Source organism: Tamandua tetradactyla, chromosome 3 (assembly GCF_023851605.1).
Source record: "Tamandua tetradactyla isolate mTamTet1 chromosome 3, mTamTet1.pri, whole genome shotgun sequence".
NCBI classification, from domain to species: Eukaryota; Metazoa; Chordata; class Mammalia; order Pilosa; family Myrmecophagidae; genus Tamandua; species Tamandua tetradactyla.
This window is the reverse complement of record NC_135329.1, coordinates 181,492,172-181,507,989: the sequence shown is the minus strand read 5'-3', so window position 1 is coordinate 181,507,989 and position 15,818 is coordinate 181,492,172. Positions and strand designations below refer to the sequence as shown.

At 38.7% G+C, this 15,818-nt stretch overlaps 1 protein-coding gene and 1 pseudogene across 6 annotated transcripts in view; one reads left to right on the top strand and one right to left on the bottom strand.

Moving 5' to 3' along the window:
* Positions 1-14,353, top strand: part of CMKLR2 (chemerin chemokine-like receptor 2) — a 99,265-nt gene extending 84,912 nt beyond the window's left edge. For 3 of the 6 annotated variants that reach the window (XM_077154827.1, XM_077154826.1, XM_077154825.1), the window contains 2 exons: positions 5,951-6,030; positions 8,227-14,353. In XM_077154827.1, coding sequence (XP_077010942.1) covers positions 8,254-9,321 — 1,068 coding nt within the window. In that variant the 5' untranslated portion in view covers positions 5,951-6,030; positions 8,227-8,253 and the 3' untranslated portion in view covers positions 9,322-14,353. The remainder of the gene's footprint in view (positions 1-5,950; positions 6,031-8,226) is intronic. The other 3 variants (XM_077154830.1, XM_077154829.1, XM_077154828.1) reach the window with 1 other exon arrangement.
* On the bottom strand, positions 12,953-14,005 carry LOC143678014 (large ribosomal subunit protein eL15 pseudogene; annotated as a pseudogene).
* Positions 14,354-15,818: the final 1,465 nt, after the last annotated feature.

Below are 15,818 nucleotides of genomic sequence, written 5' to 3'. Positions count from 1 at the left end.
TTTACTCTCATAAGAATGGATTAAGTGTGAGGGATGTTTTTCTGGGGTACATAGCTCTAAACTACCATAGTTGCTATTGTGAATGGAATTTTGCCTTGATTTCCTCTTCAGATTGTTCAATATTAGTGAGTAGAAATACTGTTGATCTTGTGTGTTGATTTTGTACCCCACCATTTTGCTGAATTCAGTTTTTGCTTTAGCAGCTTTGTGTGGATTTTTCAGGATTCCTATATGTAGTATCATGTTGTCTGAAAATAGGGAAAGTTTTCATTCTTCCTTTCCTATTTGAATGCCTTTTATTTCTTTTTCTTGCCTAATTGCTCTGGCTAGAGATTCTAATACAACATTGAGTAACCATGGTGACAGTGGGCATCCATGTATAAGAAAGAAAGCGTTCAGTCTTTCACCATTGAGTTGGGAAATTTTCCTTCTATTACTAGTTTTTAAAATGTTTTAATCAAGAAGGGGTGCTGGTTTTGTCAAATGCATTTTCTGCATTAGTTAAGTGGTTGTGTGTGTGTGTTTATTGTTGTTGTTCTATTAATGAGGTGTTTTACATTAATTGGCCTTCTAATGTTGAACCACTTTTGCTTACAAGGGATAAATCCCAGCTGGTCATGGTATATAATTATTGTAATATGCTGTTGGATTCATTTTGCTAGTATTTTATTGAGGATTTTTGCATTTATATTTATAAGGAATATTGCTCTGTAATTTTCTTTTCTTGTTGTATCTTTATCTGGCTTTGGTTTAACGGTGATGCTGGCCTGAAAGGATGAGTGAAGGGGTAGTTTCTTCTCTTCAATTTTTTTTGGAAGAGTTTGAGAAAGATTGCTGTTAATTCTTCTTAAAATGTTTGGTAAAAGTCACCACTGAGGCCATATGGTCCTGAACTTTTCTTTTTTGAGAGGTTTTAGAAAAGCAACATAACCTCTTTACATGTTGTTGGTCAGTTGAGATCTTCTATTTCTTTTTTGTGCCAGTGTAGGTAGTATGTGTGTTTCTAGGAATTTTTTTTCCATTTCATCTATGTTATTTAATTTGTTGGTGTAAAGTTGTTCATAATATCCACTTACAATCCTTTTTATTTCTTGGGGTCAATAGTAATCCGCTCCCTTTCATTTCTGATTTTGGTTATTTGTGCCCTCTCTTTTTTTCTTTATCAGTCTAGCTAATGATTTGTTAATTTTATTGATCTTTTCAAAGAACCTACTTTTGGTTTTGTTGTTTCTCTCTATTTTTTCATTCTCTATTTCATTGATCTCACTCTAATCTTTGTTATTTCCTCCCTTCTGCTTGCTTTGAGTTTACTATGTTCTTTTTCTAGATCCTTCAGTAGTAAGGTTAGGTATTTGCTTTGATTTGGTATGTCCATATCTGGTATTCTTCTGTTGATGGTTTCTGTAGTTTTATCATGTTCCTCTGGATGAGATGTCATTTCCTGTTTATTTGTTTGTCTTGTAATCTTTTGTTGTACCATATACATTTTAATAATTTGAAGAGTTAACTCTGAGATTTAACCCTCTATTCCTTAAGTTTGTATCTAGCCAATGATATGGCAGTGATTTCCTGAATGCTAGGAGCAGGAAAAAAAACAACCCAATGCAAAAAACAACTTTCACCCTGTTGTAGTTTGCTAGCTGCCAGAATGCAATATGCCAGAAACAGAATGGCTTTTAAAAGGGGAATTTAATAAGTTGCAAGGTTTACAGTTTGAAGACCAAGAAACTGTCCAATTAAAACAAGTCTATAGACATTTCAATCTAAGGGATCCAGGGAAAGATACCTTGGTTCAAGAAGGCCGATGACATTTCTCTTTCAACTGGGAAGGCACATAGCAAATATGGCAACAATTGTTCTAGCTTTCTCTCATGGCTTCCTGCTTCATGAAGCTCCCTGGGAGACATTTTTATTCTTCAGCTTCAAAGGTTGCTGGGTGGTGGACTCTCTGCTTCGTGGTTCTGCACCATTCTGAAGCTTTCTCCAAAATACTTCTTCTTTTGTAGGATTCCAGTAAACTAATCAAAACTCACATAGAATGGGTGGACATGTTTCCATCTAACCAAGCTTAATACCCACACTTGATTGAATTACATCTCCATGGAGATAATCTAATTAAAGTTTCCGACATACAGTGCTGAATAGGGATTAGAAGAAATGGTTGTCTTTACAAAATGGGATTAGGATTAAAACATGGCTTTTCTAGGATACGGAAATCTTTTCAAACCAGCACATTCCACCCTCTGGACCCTAAAAAAGACATGTTTTCCCTATATACAAAATATATTCATTCCATCACAATACCAGCAAACTTTAGAGCATTTCAGTAACAATACAAATACAAAACAAGGTTAAAATCAGTACAAGGTCTCATCAAAGTCAATTACAGGCATGAACAGTCCTAAGGCAAAATATTCTCTGCTGGCTCTAGACCTGTAAAACTCAGAACAAGTTATCTCCTGTCAATATACAAAGGAGGAAGAGTTATAGGATACATATACCCATTTCCATAGGGAGGAAGAAACACAGGAGCCACTGGACCCAAGCAGTTTCAAAAACCTGCAGGACAAAGTCCATTAGATTTCAAAGTCTGAGAGTTATTTATCCTCAGGGCTTTAGAAAGCAGCAGCCACCCTTTCCAAGGGCCTATGCAGAGGACTGCCTCTCTCTGAACACAACCTTGGGGGACACTGGGGAGACCATCTTTTTCTCGGCTCCACCCTCTCCAAGGATCAGGGCTGCACCTGGGCTCTCTGGTATCTCCAGGGCACATGCTCAACCCCTCCATGTGGTGGCAGCCAATTTCTCCTAATCCCCAAGGAATTAATCCAAGGCCGGAGGCAGTATGACTCTTCCACTGCAATGAGGTGGAAGGCCCATCCTCTGCCTTCGGGGCAAACTCATTCTTGGGTGGGTCTACTTTCTGGCCTGGGGCTTCTTGACTTCAGACCCCAGCCTCCATGGTTTTGTCTCTGAAGTTATTTTTCCTCCAGCATGTCCCTTCTCTGTCCCTCTCAGTCCTGACTGGCAGTGGTTCTCTTTATACAGATCCCCCAACACTCTCATTGGCTTTCTATGCAGTGGCCTTGGATCATGCCCCTCAGACAAAAGGAGTTTTCACAAATCCTTCCTGGATAATTCCATGTCCAATCCTGGCTTTCTCTGAGATGGCTCACTGGTTCCACATTTGGTTAAATCCTCACATGTGGCACTATTCTCTGAGGTCTTCCTTCCTGGAATCCCAGAACTTTCCAGAATATCAGTTTCTGGTTTCTTTGTACCCAAGAGTTCAGTTTTCAGCTTATCTCTTTCCTGTCACATTTCACTATAAGCTGTGAGGAAAAACCAGGCTGCACTTTCCACATTTAATTTGGAAATCGCTTCTGCTAACTATCCAAGTTCATGGTGTCTAAAATCTGTCTTCCAACCAAAGTCACTAGTCAATTTTGCCAGATTATCTGCCATTTAAAAACAAGGATGGCCTTCCTTCCAGTTTACAATTATACATGCCTCATCTCTGTCCAAGGCCCTATCAGAAGTATCTTTACAGTCCGCATTTCTACTTAGAGTCTCTTCAAGGCATTCTAGGCCTTCTCTATCAAGCTTCTCAAAACTCCTCCAAAATCTTCCCCTTATCCATTTAAAAGGCTGTTCCAACATGTTTGGTATTTGCAAACCCAGGAGCAGCACTCCACTCCTCTGGTAAGAAAATCTGTTCTAGTTTGCTAGCTTCCAGAATGCAATATATCAGAAATGGAATGGCTTTTAAAAAGGGGAATTTAATAAGTTGCAAGGTTTACAGTTCTAAGGCTGAGAAAATGTCCCAATTAAAAGTCCATAGAAATGTTCAATCTAAGGCATCCAGGGAAAGATAAGTTGGTTCAAAAAAGCTGATGGTGTTCAGTGTTTCTCTTTCAACTGGGAAGACTTGTGGTGAACATGGCAGCAGTCTGCTAGCTTTCTCTCCTGGCTTCCTGCTTCATGAAGCTGCCTGGGAGGCATTTTCCTTCTTCAGCTTCAAAGGTTGTTGGCTGGTGGACTCTCTCTGCTTCATGGTTCTGGGGTGTTCTCTGTTCTCTCAGAATCTCGTGGCTTTCTCTCTTGTTGTTCTCTAGCTTTTTCCAAAGTGCTTCTTCTTTTTTAGGAATCCAGTAAAACCAATCAAGACTCACCAGGAATGGGAGACACGTCTCCACCTAATCAAGTTTAATACCCACACTTGATTGAGTCTCATCTCCATGGAGATAAGCTAAAATTTCCAACTACAGCACTAAAAATAGGGATTAGAAAAAACCATTACTCCCACAGGGTTGATTAGGAGTAAAACATGGCTTTTGTAGGGTCCATCAACCTTTTCAAACTGGCACACACCCTCTTTGCAAATTGGCTCTGAGTTAGCTTGTGTTCTCCTCAAGAGTTTAGCCCTTCTATCAGGAAGATCAGCCTAAGGGGAATGTGAAGTGCAGGGTCCTCTGTGTCTTTTCTGAGTTTTCATCTCATCTTGGGCTCATGCTTGCTCATTGCTGTAGGAATTCCACCATTTACAGAAATTCAAATGCAACCTCTACTTCCTATGAAATTGACTTTCTCCCCTTCATGGCTGCTCTAATGTAAGACTTAAAGCAAGTAAACTTTCATCCCAGGTGTCTTTGACTTAATGTTTTCCCATACTGCTTTCGCAGTCTGTAAGTTGCTTCTGCCTGAAGGGCAAGCTCTGGAAGGGTGAGCCAGAGATGAGGTTCCTGGTTCAGTCTTTCATATGCCACTTGATAGATTGGCAGGGACATAGAGACACACCAGTATGAACACAGGAGTTATTGGCTCCCTCCAGAACAGGGTCAGGGATCCATATTGGGAGCACAGGCTGGCTCCACACTCCCAGGAAGGGAGTGGAGGAATGGCCAGCAAGGATGCCACAAAGTTCTCCTACCATTTATAAAACTGTGTTTTCTTGATTTGGTACTCACCCAATTACTGCAACCCTTGACTGTTTTCTGGACTTTGAGGAAGATATCTCTGCCAGTTTTTGCTAGTTACTCAAAGATTCTGTGGGCATCTCATGCTGCCATTGTTGTCCTTCATATCAGTACTTCATGATTTACACACTATATCGTTTACTTTTAAAATTATTTTCATTGTTTGCTGTCTATCTCCTTCTGCTAGAATATAAGATCCAAGAGGGAAGAAATATTTGACTAGCCTATTTAGTGAAGAATTCCAGTCAGCTAGAATAGTGCCTTACAAATGTAAGCACTTACTAAATATTTGATGAATGAATGCATGATCAGAATCTAGAAATGGTGGTTGCTAGCTCTAGGTAAGTCCCTAGATACTTGAGTAGGTCTAAGTGAGCTTTGGAAACTTAATTAGATCTGGTAACATCTGCATAATGTAAAGCAATGGACAGACAAGGTGTAATAATTGAATAAGAATATGCCCACAAGGGCCAATTCTGTTTGCTCAAGACTTGTTATTCTATTGCCCCTTGTCTCTTTTCTCCACCCCATCCTTACCCCTCACCATCTCCACCAGACATAAAAATACCTGCTCTAAGTCATAGAGGAATTCCTCTATATTTCTCATGAAGTATTCAGCTGGGCTGCATTCAGTTCCCCTTGAAGATCCTTCTCAAAGCTGGAACTAGTCCTCACATCTAACTTATTTGTTTTCTGAAAAATCAGAAACTCCTCTGGCGTATGACTTCCTGTCAGAGGAGAGTCTGTTCAGGTAGATCTCCCATCCTCAAGAAACTCCTACCCCCTCAAGAGAATCAGGAATAAAGGGGTGGCTGGTGCCCTTCCGCAAGCCTTGTAATCATACTGGCCTAGAAGTTTTAGTAACAACTTTGGAAGGACCTGTCTTTGGTGAGGATGATAGATGTGTGCAATTAGGGGCCTTCCATGGGCTTTTCAATATTTGGACAATGAGGTTCCTTCTACTTACTTTTTAGGGTTTTGTTAGGTGATTCCGACGACCACCTGGGCCATTTGACTTCAAAACTGCTAAAAGTGGATCATAGGCACCAGAAAGGTAAGTGTATCTTAGTATACAGGTAGAAGCCAAGACAGGGAATTTGAGAATAGGCTGGACAGAATTTGACACTGGGGAGAGTCAACCACCAGGAATAGAGAAGGTGGGATAAGATCCCAGGCCCGAAAGAATAGGGCAGCAAGAAAGAAGCCAGTTCTTACTCATAGAAATAGGACATTCTAAGGAAAGGATTGGTATTGCTCATAGAAATAGGACATTCTAAGGAAAGGCAAACTCCTAGCAATAGAGATGTGAGTCAAAGTCAGAGAGATTCTGGCAGCTGCACTGACTTAGAAGTGAACCCACAAGCTCTGACCTGAGGACTTTAAAATTACTTTTGGTTCTGAACAAGTTTAGCAGCAGCACCAATCAGTTATTAAGCATATGTTAAGCACCTGTGATATGTTAATAATCATTCTAGGAACTGGGGTATACAGAGATGACAGTCATCATGAAGGAGCTCACAGTCTGGTAGGGAGAAATTTTTTTTAAAAGAATTATTGGCATTATAGTGTATTAAGTGCAATAAAAATATATAGAAGAGGGGAATATCATACAGAGAAGGGGACTATCATAGGGGTTAGAAGCTCTAGCTCTATGTCCCAGATATCTATGTTTAAATCTTGATTCTCCACTTATAAATTGTGGGATCTTGGGCAAGTCCCTAAGCTTCTCTGAGCTTTGGTATAGATAGTACTTACCTACATTATAAGATTGTTGTGTCAAATTAGATCATATATGCCTGGTATATAGTAAATTCTCAATAACTTTGGTTGTTATTTTGAATAATAATAAAAAATTATTATTATAATTGCCTGGGGGAAGGTGATGTCAGGAAATGTTTTCAAGAAAAGGTGGCATTTGGGCTGAATATTGAAGAACAATGAGAAGTTGACTAGATCTGGAGTTGGGAGGAAGCTAATAAATTGCTTTTGTTTTTTAATGTATGCCTTGTCAGATTCCTCAAATGATTTTAAGTAAGATATATTTAGTGTTAGTTGAGTTGTTCGAGATGCCTGTCAGTAACACAGGATGTTTTGATCTCTTTAATCTGACCCCACTATATACCAAATATTACATTTGTTCCATTAATGATTATTCCTCAGTAAAATGATTACAACTATTAAATTTTTTTTCCACTTGATTTTGAATACTACTGATAGAAATCAACACAAAACAAAATTGATGAAGTTAAAATTTGTTCAAGTTGAAAAACTGACATTCAAGTCTTCTTAACCCAGGAAAACTGGCCTTGTTGGGAAAAATGAAATAAAAGAAAACGTGCTTTGGTAGAAATTGTAATAGATAAAACCTGGTATGGACAAAAGTAAATAAAGGAGGCTTGGGCCATGGTGGCTCAGCAGGCAGAGTTCTCACCTGCCATGCCAGAGACCTGGGTTTGATTCCTGGTGTCTGCCCATGCAAAAAAAAAAAAAAAACAGGTAAATAAAGGAATAAATAAAACTGATTAATGATTATTGTAGAAAAGAATCAATTCAAAAGAAAGGAATTTCAATAAAATAAAAGGTTACATAAAGCTTAACTGTACTCTATAGCATAGTTTAATTTAAATGTTCGTTATGAACCTCACTTCAAAAGGTTGCTGAAAAGCCATCCATGTTGATATAATTCTTATTATTGTATTTATAAATATAGAATTAAAATATCCCAGGGTGCAAAATAGTGGGTTAAAATCTCTAGAGCTTGCCAGTGACATCTAGGTAGAGAAGTACAGGAAGCAGCTAGACGTCTGTGTCTGGAGCTCACAAAGTCAGGAGTAGAAATGCAGATTTTGAAGTCATCACTATGTAAGTATTAATCATCACTAGATAACATACTTCTTGAGCACAGGAACTGTTTTCTCTTGTGTCTTCCATAAAATAGTAATGCATAGTTGGCACATAATAAATACTTGTTGATTTTTAGATTCTTACTTGTCAACCCTGTATTAGGAACAGAGGAATTACACTAGTAAAAGTCAATCACTTTAATTTAGCAGTTACTTAACACTTTACAAAATGACTCTCACAGCTTCAAGAATGATAATCAGAGTGAAACTGAGGCCCTGAAACTGAGCAAGATTTGGACATTTATAATGTAATCATAAGTCATACCTAGGAATATACTGTGTTCCTAACAGTCACTGAACTTTCCTTCTAAAAAATTTTTTTTTCTTTTTTAAATTTGCTTCTATAGATTTCCTCATCTCCACGTAGCAAGGTCATGGAAGATCTAGAGGAAACATTATTTGAAGACTTTGAGAACTATTCCTATCCCCTGGAATATTACTCTGTGGAGTCAGATTTGGAGGAGAAAGTCCACCTGGGAGTTGTTCACTGGGTGTCCCTGGTGTTATACTGTTTAGCGTTTGTCCTGGGTGTTCCTGGAAATGCCATTGTCATTTGGTTCACAGGGTTCAAGTGGAAGAAGACAGTCACCACTCTCTGGTTCCTAAATCTGGCCATTGCGGATTTCATTTTTGTTCTCTTCCTGCCCCTCTACATCTCCTATGTGGCCATGAATTTCCACTGGCCCTTTGGCATCTGGTTGTGCAAGGTCAATTCCTTCATTGCCCAATTGAACATGTTTGCCAGTGTTTTCTTCCTGACGGTGATCAGTCTGGACCGCTATATCCATTTGATCCATCCAGTCTTGTCTCATCGACACCGAACCCTAAAGAACTCCCTGATTGTTATTACATTAGTCTGGCTTTTGGCTTCTCTGATTGGTGGTCCTGCCCTATATTTCCGGGACATTCTGGAGGTGAATAATCACAGTATTTGCTATAACAACTTCCATGAGAATGATCCTGACCTCATTTTGATGAGGCATCATGTTCTGACCTGGGTGAAATTTATTGTTGGGTACCTCTTTCCTTTGCTAACAATGAGCATTTGCTACTCTTGTCTCATCTTCAAGGTGAAGAAGCGAAGTCTCCTGACTTCCAATAAGCATTTCTGGACAGTCCTGGCTGTGGTTATGGCCTTTTTGATTTGCTGGACTCCTTATCAGCTGTTTAGCATCTGGGAGCTCATGATTCACCACAACAGTCATTTCTACCACGTACTGCAGGCTGGAATCCCTGTCTCCACTGGTTTAGCATTCCTCAATAGTTGTTTGAACCCCATCCTTTATGTCCTAATTAGTAAGAAGTTCCAAGTTCACTTCCGTGCCTCAATTGCTGAGATACTAAAGTATACACTTTGGGAAGTCAGCTGCTCTGGCACAGTGAGTGAACAACTCGGGAACTCTGAAACCAAGAACCTGAGTCTCCTGGATATAGCCCATTGAGTAATTATTTTTCCAAAAATCAGGACAAAATTTTTGAGTAGGTCTCCTTCATATGCTTTCAGATTAAATTTGGTTCCAAGATACAGCACTGACTATGTTTTTATTTGGTTTTGGTTACTTTATTGGCATTGTATTTTTGTGCGGATATAAAATTCAGGAAGACTGCAAGTTAAATTATCTGAGTCATTCTTAATTATACTACGATTATACTTAATGACACTATAGTGGATTATTTACTATTGTTGAAGCAATTTCAGTTATTTGTTTCATTTCTTGAAAGCCCTAAACCTTAATATAAATTTATGATGAACTAATTTAAAAAATGTTAAAATGCTTAAGATCATTTTAATTTTGCACAAGTAACCTATTAGAAATATTCTTAAAATACTACTTATGTACTTAATCTCTTTATTTTATGTAATCTATGTATAAACATTTATGAATTAATATAATAGCTGGTTTTATTTATTTAAAATACATATTCTAATTATGTATTAATACATAATTAACTGCCCCAAAACCCAGTGGCGTAAAACAGCAATTTACTGTTATTGTAGCTCACAATTCTGAGGGTCAGAATTCAAACAAAGTACAGAAGGGAGTTTTCTATCTCCACTTCACCATGTTTGTAACCTCAGCTGGACTGGGACGACTCAGTTGAATTTGGGGAAGGTCTGAGGCTGATGGAGCAGCATTCTTCCTTCCCTCCTTGTCTTTTCTCCTCTCCTCCCTTCCCTGCCCTCTTCTCTTTCTTCTTTTCTTTCTCTCTCTATACAGCAACTCCAGCATGATGCCTTGGGGCATCTGACTTCTTACATAGGAACCTATAGCTCCAAGAGAGTGGCAAAGTGGACATTGCTAGTCCTTTTGAGGCTAGGTAAGCCTGGCACTGGCACAGTGTCACTTTCACTATACTCTTGGTCAAAGCAGTCATAGGCAAGCTTAGATTCCAGAGGAGGGGAAAATGGACCCTACCTCTCAATGGGATGCATGTCAAAATTTTGCACTTCTTTAATCCCCCAAATATTACTTTAAATACAAATGTTTCTGGAAAATTCTGGGTGTGTGGTGAGGTTGCTATAAATCTAAAACATCAACATCCAAATAGTGAATAGGCTAGCCCACTTTCAGAGTGGTGTCAGAAAAAGAAGGCATTTTATGACATATCAAACTCATTCCACCTATATGTTTAAATATAACTCAATGTAAGAACAATAAAATATACCTTGTTTTGGTTTCCTGGCTGCAAAAACAAATTTCTTGCAATAGGTTTGCTTAAAAATAGGGATTTATTCATTCACATTTTGAGGGTAGAGGAAGGCCAAAATCAAGGCGTCATCAAGGGGATGTTTTCTCCCAGAAGACTGTGGTGTTCTGGGACTGGCTGCTGGCAATCCTTTGTTCTTGGATTTTCTGTCACATGGCAGACTCTCTCTGCTTCTGCAGGTTCCATTGACTTCAACTCTGGTTGTTCCCTGTGGCTTTCTCCCTTCCTAAATTTCATCTGCTTATAAAGGACTCCAGTAATAGGATAAAAACCCATCCTCATTCATTGGGGCCATACCTTAACTGAAGTAACTGCATCCAAAGGTCCTATTATAATAGGTTCACACTGACAGGAATTTATTAAAATTAAGAACATGTTTTTATGGGGTACAGATACAAGATATCACATACTTTAAATCAGTGACAACTTCATGATGCAAGTCTCTTGTAATTTATACTGCAATAGCGTTTTGACTTCTATTCATTTATCCCTTTAGCAAATATATGTGTACCTAAGAAGACTACAGTACCATGGTAGAGAGAAACTGTGAGGAATACCAAGGCGCATAAGATACTTAGAGTTTTAGAAAATGAGAATAAACAAAGTAGAAAGTCATACATGTCTTAAGTGAACCAAGGATAAAGTACAGAGTGTTCAGAGAGGAAAGATATTGCATCCACCTGTAGAGATAAGCAACATCTTCATGGAGGAAGTGGCCTTTATAGACGAAAAAGAAAGAAACACTTGAAATCTGACTTTGCCTTTACTGTTTGGTAAAGATCTCACTCTTGTCCTTTGTCTTTTTAAAATACAAACTCTGCTATTTGCTACAATTTCTAAAACATAGTTAATTTTCCATAACTTTTCCATTTCTTTTGAAAGCTATGAGGTGTGCTATGTAATTTCTTGAATTAGTATTCTTTATTTCATCTCTTCTTAGTTTTTGGAAATGCTAAAATCAGATCATTTATTGGCTATTTCTTAACTGTTAGTGGCATGCACCAATCAGATGTCTTTTTAATATAAAAAGATCACTTTTATTGAAAAAACAAATGTACATACTTAACATTATCACCACATTGAAAAATAATACAATGATTGTATCTCATGAAGGTAAAATAAAGTTAAAGACAGTGAGGTAGAAATGATTTGGTTTGGGATGTTATTCTAGAAAAGCATGTGACATAGCGCAGCATAACCCAGACTTCTTTGATTTGCAAACTTCATGGTTTCTGTTATATCTAGCATAGGCTAAGAAAGGTAATTGTGAGTTTTGGGTAATTGTGCAGTCTTTAACCTTGTCTGCACCTTCACCCACCCACTCAGGGTTTGAGATGTTACCCACTGTTGGACTCCCCTTGGTCCTCAAGGGACAGACCCTGGGTTCCCAGGAGCAGGAGAAAAACTAGAGGATTCAAGAGAGAAGAGAGAACTCTTCAGGTTCATCCTTAAATTGGGCAAAGGGAGACTCAAAGCAGGGGAGCAGGAGGGGGATTCAGCAACCAAGGACAGAAGGAAATCACAGAGCAGGTGGTTCTCTACAAGTAGATTTCAGGGCAGTGCTTCCTAACTCCTGTTACTTAGGAACCCATTCAGCGCCAATTTTCTCACTAGGCTATAGGGACACAATATCTAGGGTCTGTGAGCTTTCCAAGGCCCTAAAAATTGCTTGAGACTAAAAAAATAATTATTGGCTCTGAAACATAAAAAAAAAACTTGAAAAGTCAAAATTAATAAATATTAATGACATCTATAAAATACAACAGTGTCAATTAGTCAAAGTATTTAATTGTTATATAAATTATACTTAATAAGGGATTTCAATATGTTTGCTATACAGAGTGAAGCTTCCAAAAAGAAAGATGCCTTTGGGTTTGCAAAGGTCTAAGAGGAGCTCTGAATTCATTTGAGAAGCTATGGGCCCTCTTCCCAGAAAACTGCTTTTAAATAAAATTTCAGGGCGTTCTTAAGACCTCAGATTATGAACCTCACTATGAGTGGCTCTAAATAATAATTGATGGTGGGGATATAACAAGAATCTACCTGCAGAAAGTAATGACTATTACAGGCACTTTCAGGGTTAAATTTTTATTTTCTCCTTGAGGGGAGATCCAAAGAGTTGCATAGGACCCTGTTTTGGTTTCCTAAATCTGCTGGAATGCAATATACCAGAAAAGGAATGGCTTTTTTTCTCTCTCTCTTTTAGAGAATTTTTTTTACACCTACACCACACAGCATGGCATTTTAAAACACTGACATATGACTCCCTAATAAGATAAAGCAAAAACAAAATTGTTTATCTTATTAAAAGCAAGATACATATTTTATAGTCTTCAAACATTATTGCACTTCAATTTTCATAATTTGACAATATATATTCATGAAAATCTGCAACTACTGCTTAACAAAGAACACTTTTAAGTAGACATGACTATCCTAAATTGTTTATTAAGTATGAATTATACAAACATTACTTATATTAGTGGTAATGGTGGAGCTGGAGAACTATCAATAGTATGGTGGAACTTGTGGCCCTTTCCAAGGCCACGGCTCTTGTGGCTTGCAGACATTAGCCCATGCATCTCCCTGTGCTTGTGGACTGGCTTGGTGATCCACTTGGTGTCAGGATTTCTTCTGATAGTTTTATGGAATGGATCAATGAGGATAACCTCAAAGAATTTGTATATGGAATCTTCACCAACCCTGTTAAGAATTCAGGACTCTCACTCCTTAGCAATGGACTGAAGGCTTCTAGCAAACTTCAGCTGGTTTAACATCATGATGGACAGGCTTGCTATAGGTTGCACCCTTAGAAACTAGGCATTTGTGGCCACTACAGTACGCTAGAATCCTATAGATAACATAACCTTGCTTGGTCTTGAATCCTAGTATGCATGTTTTATTGGTCCAGGTGGGACACAGGGTCCTGTGGAACACAAACAGCTGGTGGTACTGGCAGCAGTGGACCCTCAGAAGAAAGCACATCATATCAGATGGCTTCTTCCTCCATAGGTCCTGTATGTACTTATAAACACCCATCTTGGCTTACCTGATGGCTGCTATCAGATGGAAAAAAGTTAGAACAGCTTTTAAAAGGGGAATTTATTAAGTTGCAGGTTTACAGTTCTAAGGTTGTGAAAATGTCCAGATTAAGGCACCAATAAGAGGTCACCTTCACTCAAGAAAAGCTAATGCCAGCTGGAATACCTCTGTCGGTTGGGAAGGCACATGGCTGGTGTCTGCAAGAGTCTTTGGCTTCTGGAACCTCTGCCAGATGGGAAAGCTAGCTTTCTTTACTGACGTCTTCAAATGGCTTCCCTGGGGGCATTTTCTTTCTGCATCTCCAAAGGTCTCTGGCTTGTGGACGGTAAAGCTTTTTCCAAAATGGCTCCCTCTTAAAGGACTCCAGTAAGTGACCTCACCTTGAATGGGTAGAGGCACATCTCCATGGAAACCATCTAATTAAAAGGTCCTACCCACCCAATTTCACATTTCCATGGAAACAACTTAATCAAAGAGACCTCACCCAACAATATTGAATGAGGATTAAAGAACATGGCTTTTCTGGGGTACACAACAGTTTCAAACCAACACAAACCCCAAGCTTGAACATGGGTTGGGGACTCCAAGCCTTCTCCCCTGGTGACTGGAATTATCTTAGTGGGATTCTTCAAAGGTCTACTGACCAAAAGTAGGATGCGTGACCAAAACAACAGAGGAGCTGGAAGAGGGGGCAGGCACTGGAGTAAGATGGGCTACAACACAAATGAGGTGGGGCAGGGAGGGAGGGATCCAGTACCTAGCTGGCAAGGGACTATGGAATATGGACCTTTAGGGACCAAGGTATAGGTCCAATGAGACAAACTTTCTGGCTTCTTCTCAACGAAAGGAAGTTCTTTGCAACAGAGGGTGAGTCACAGGGCCTAGGAGATTAAAGACAAATGAGCCTGAGCCCCTGTGGGTTCTACCTACAAAATAGATCTTAAATCCCTCTATTCTCCATCTCTACCATCACACTCTAGTGCAAGCCAGCATCAATAACAGCTAACATACAGAGCCCTTACTATCTGCCAATCACTGTTTTACTTCTTTACATATATTAATTCCATATAAAACTATTGAAATTTTAAAAATTTCTCCATGTTCCACTGAAAACATCTCTTCTGCTAATAGCATACTCACCATGCTGTATGAAATCTAGACTCAGGGCTAGGAGTCCTTGATTCTGGTCTTGACTCCACCTCCCTCAAAAACTAAGAGTTCATAATGGTTTTCCAGGCTTACTTTTTCCTCTGCTGGTGGCCTAGATAATGGCCAGTGCTCTTGGAGTGCGCATGTTCTACCATTTATGCTTTATCAATCTGAACAAAAAGTCAGTAAAAAGTGAGAAATCCTATTGTGGCGCACCTCCCTTCTTGGTACCTCTACTGGAGAAGGAAGTCAGTCACTTGCTTGCTTATGTTCACTGCACTCCCAGAAGAAAAAATATGAACTCTGACTCATATTTATACTTCAAAAGCTATCTTCCCCATCATTAAGTTTCATCTCAGCAGCTCCAACCTTATGGCTGAAAGCAGAATGGATGTAACCACAGGGACCTTTTCTCATTGCTAATAATATTGGAAGGGTTAGAACACTTTTATTTTTATATTTTATTTTCAGGTGCATGGTCTGGGAAATGAGTTTGGGTCTCCCACATGGAAGGTGAGCATTCTACCACTGAACAACCCACTTAGAACACTTTTTAACAGTATTAAGAAATCAGAAATGACTGCAATATTTAAGAATCAACTTCATGCAAAGGGATATCTATAGGAACTGAAATGCCAGTGAACTCTTTACCTATTGATGCAGAAGTTTCAGCTGAAGAATATTGAAGTATATGAACCTTCAGGTTTAATAGATGCCAACTTCTGACTTGAAATTCCTGATTTTATATTATTTTCCAAATCTTAAAATATCCCTACTGTATTTCATAAAGTAAATTAAGTCACAGCGCCAAGTATATCAAAGCTTCTTCTATCCTCTGGCAGCTAGCAGACTACTTCCAAACCATTCTAATCACAAGATGTGTCCATTTTGTTCATAAAGCTAAAATAGAGGTTCTACCATCTCTTTTAAGAAATTAACAGGAATAATATCCTAGAACTTTAGCCAATTTATCTAATCTAAATTCTTTCTACCAAAATTTAAGCCTGTTTCTTCTTGGGAGAAACAGCCAAAAATTTGG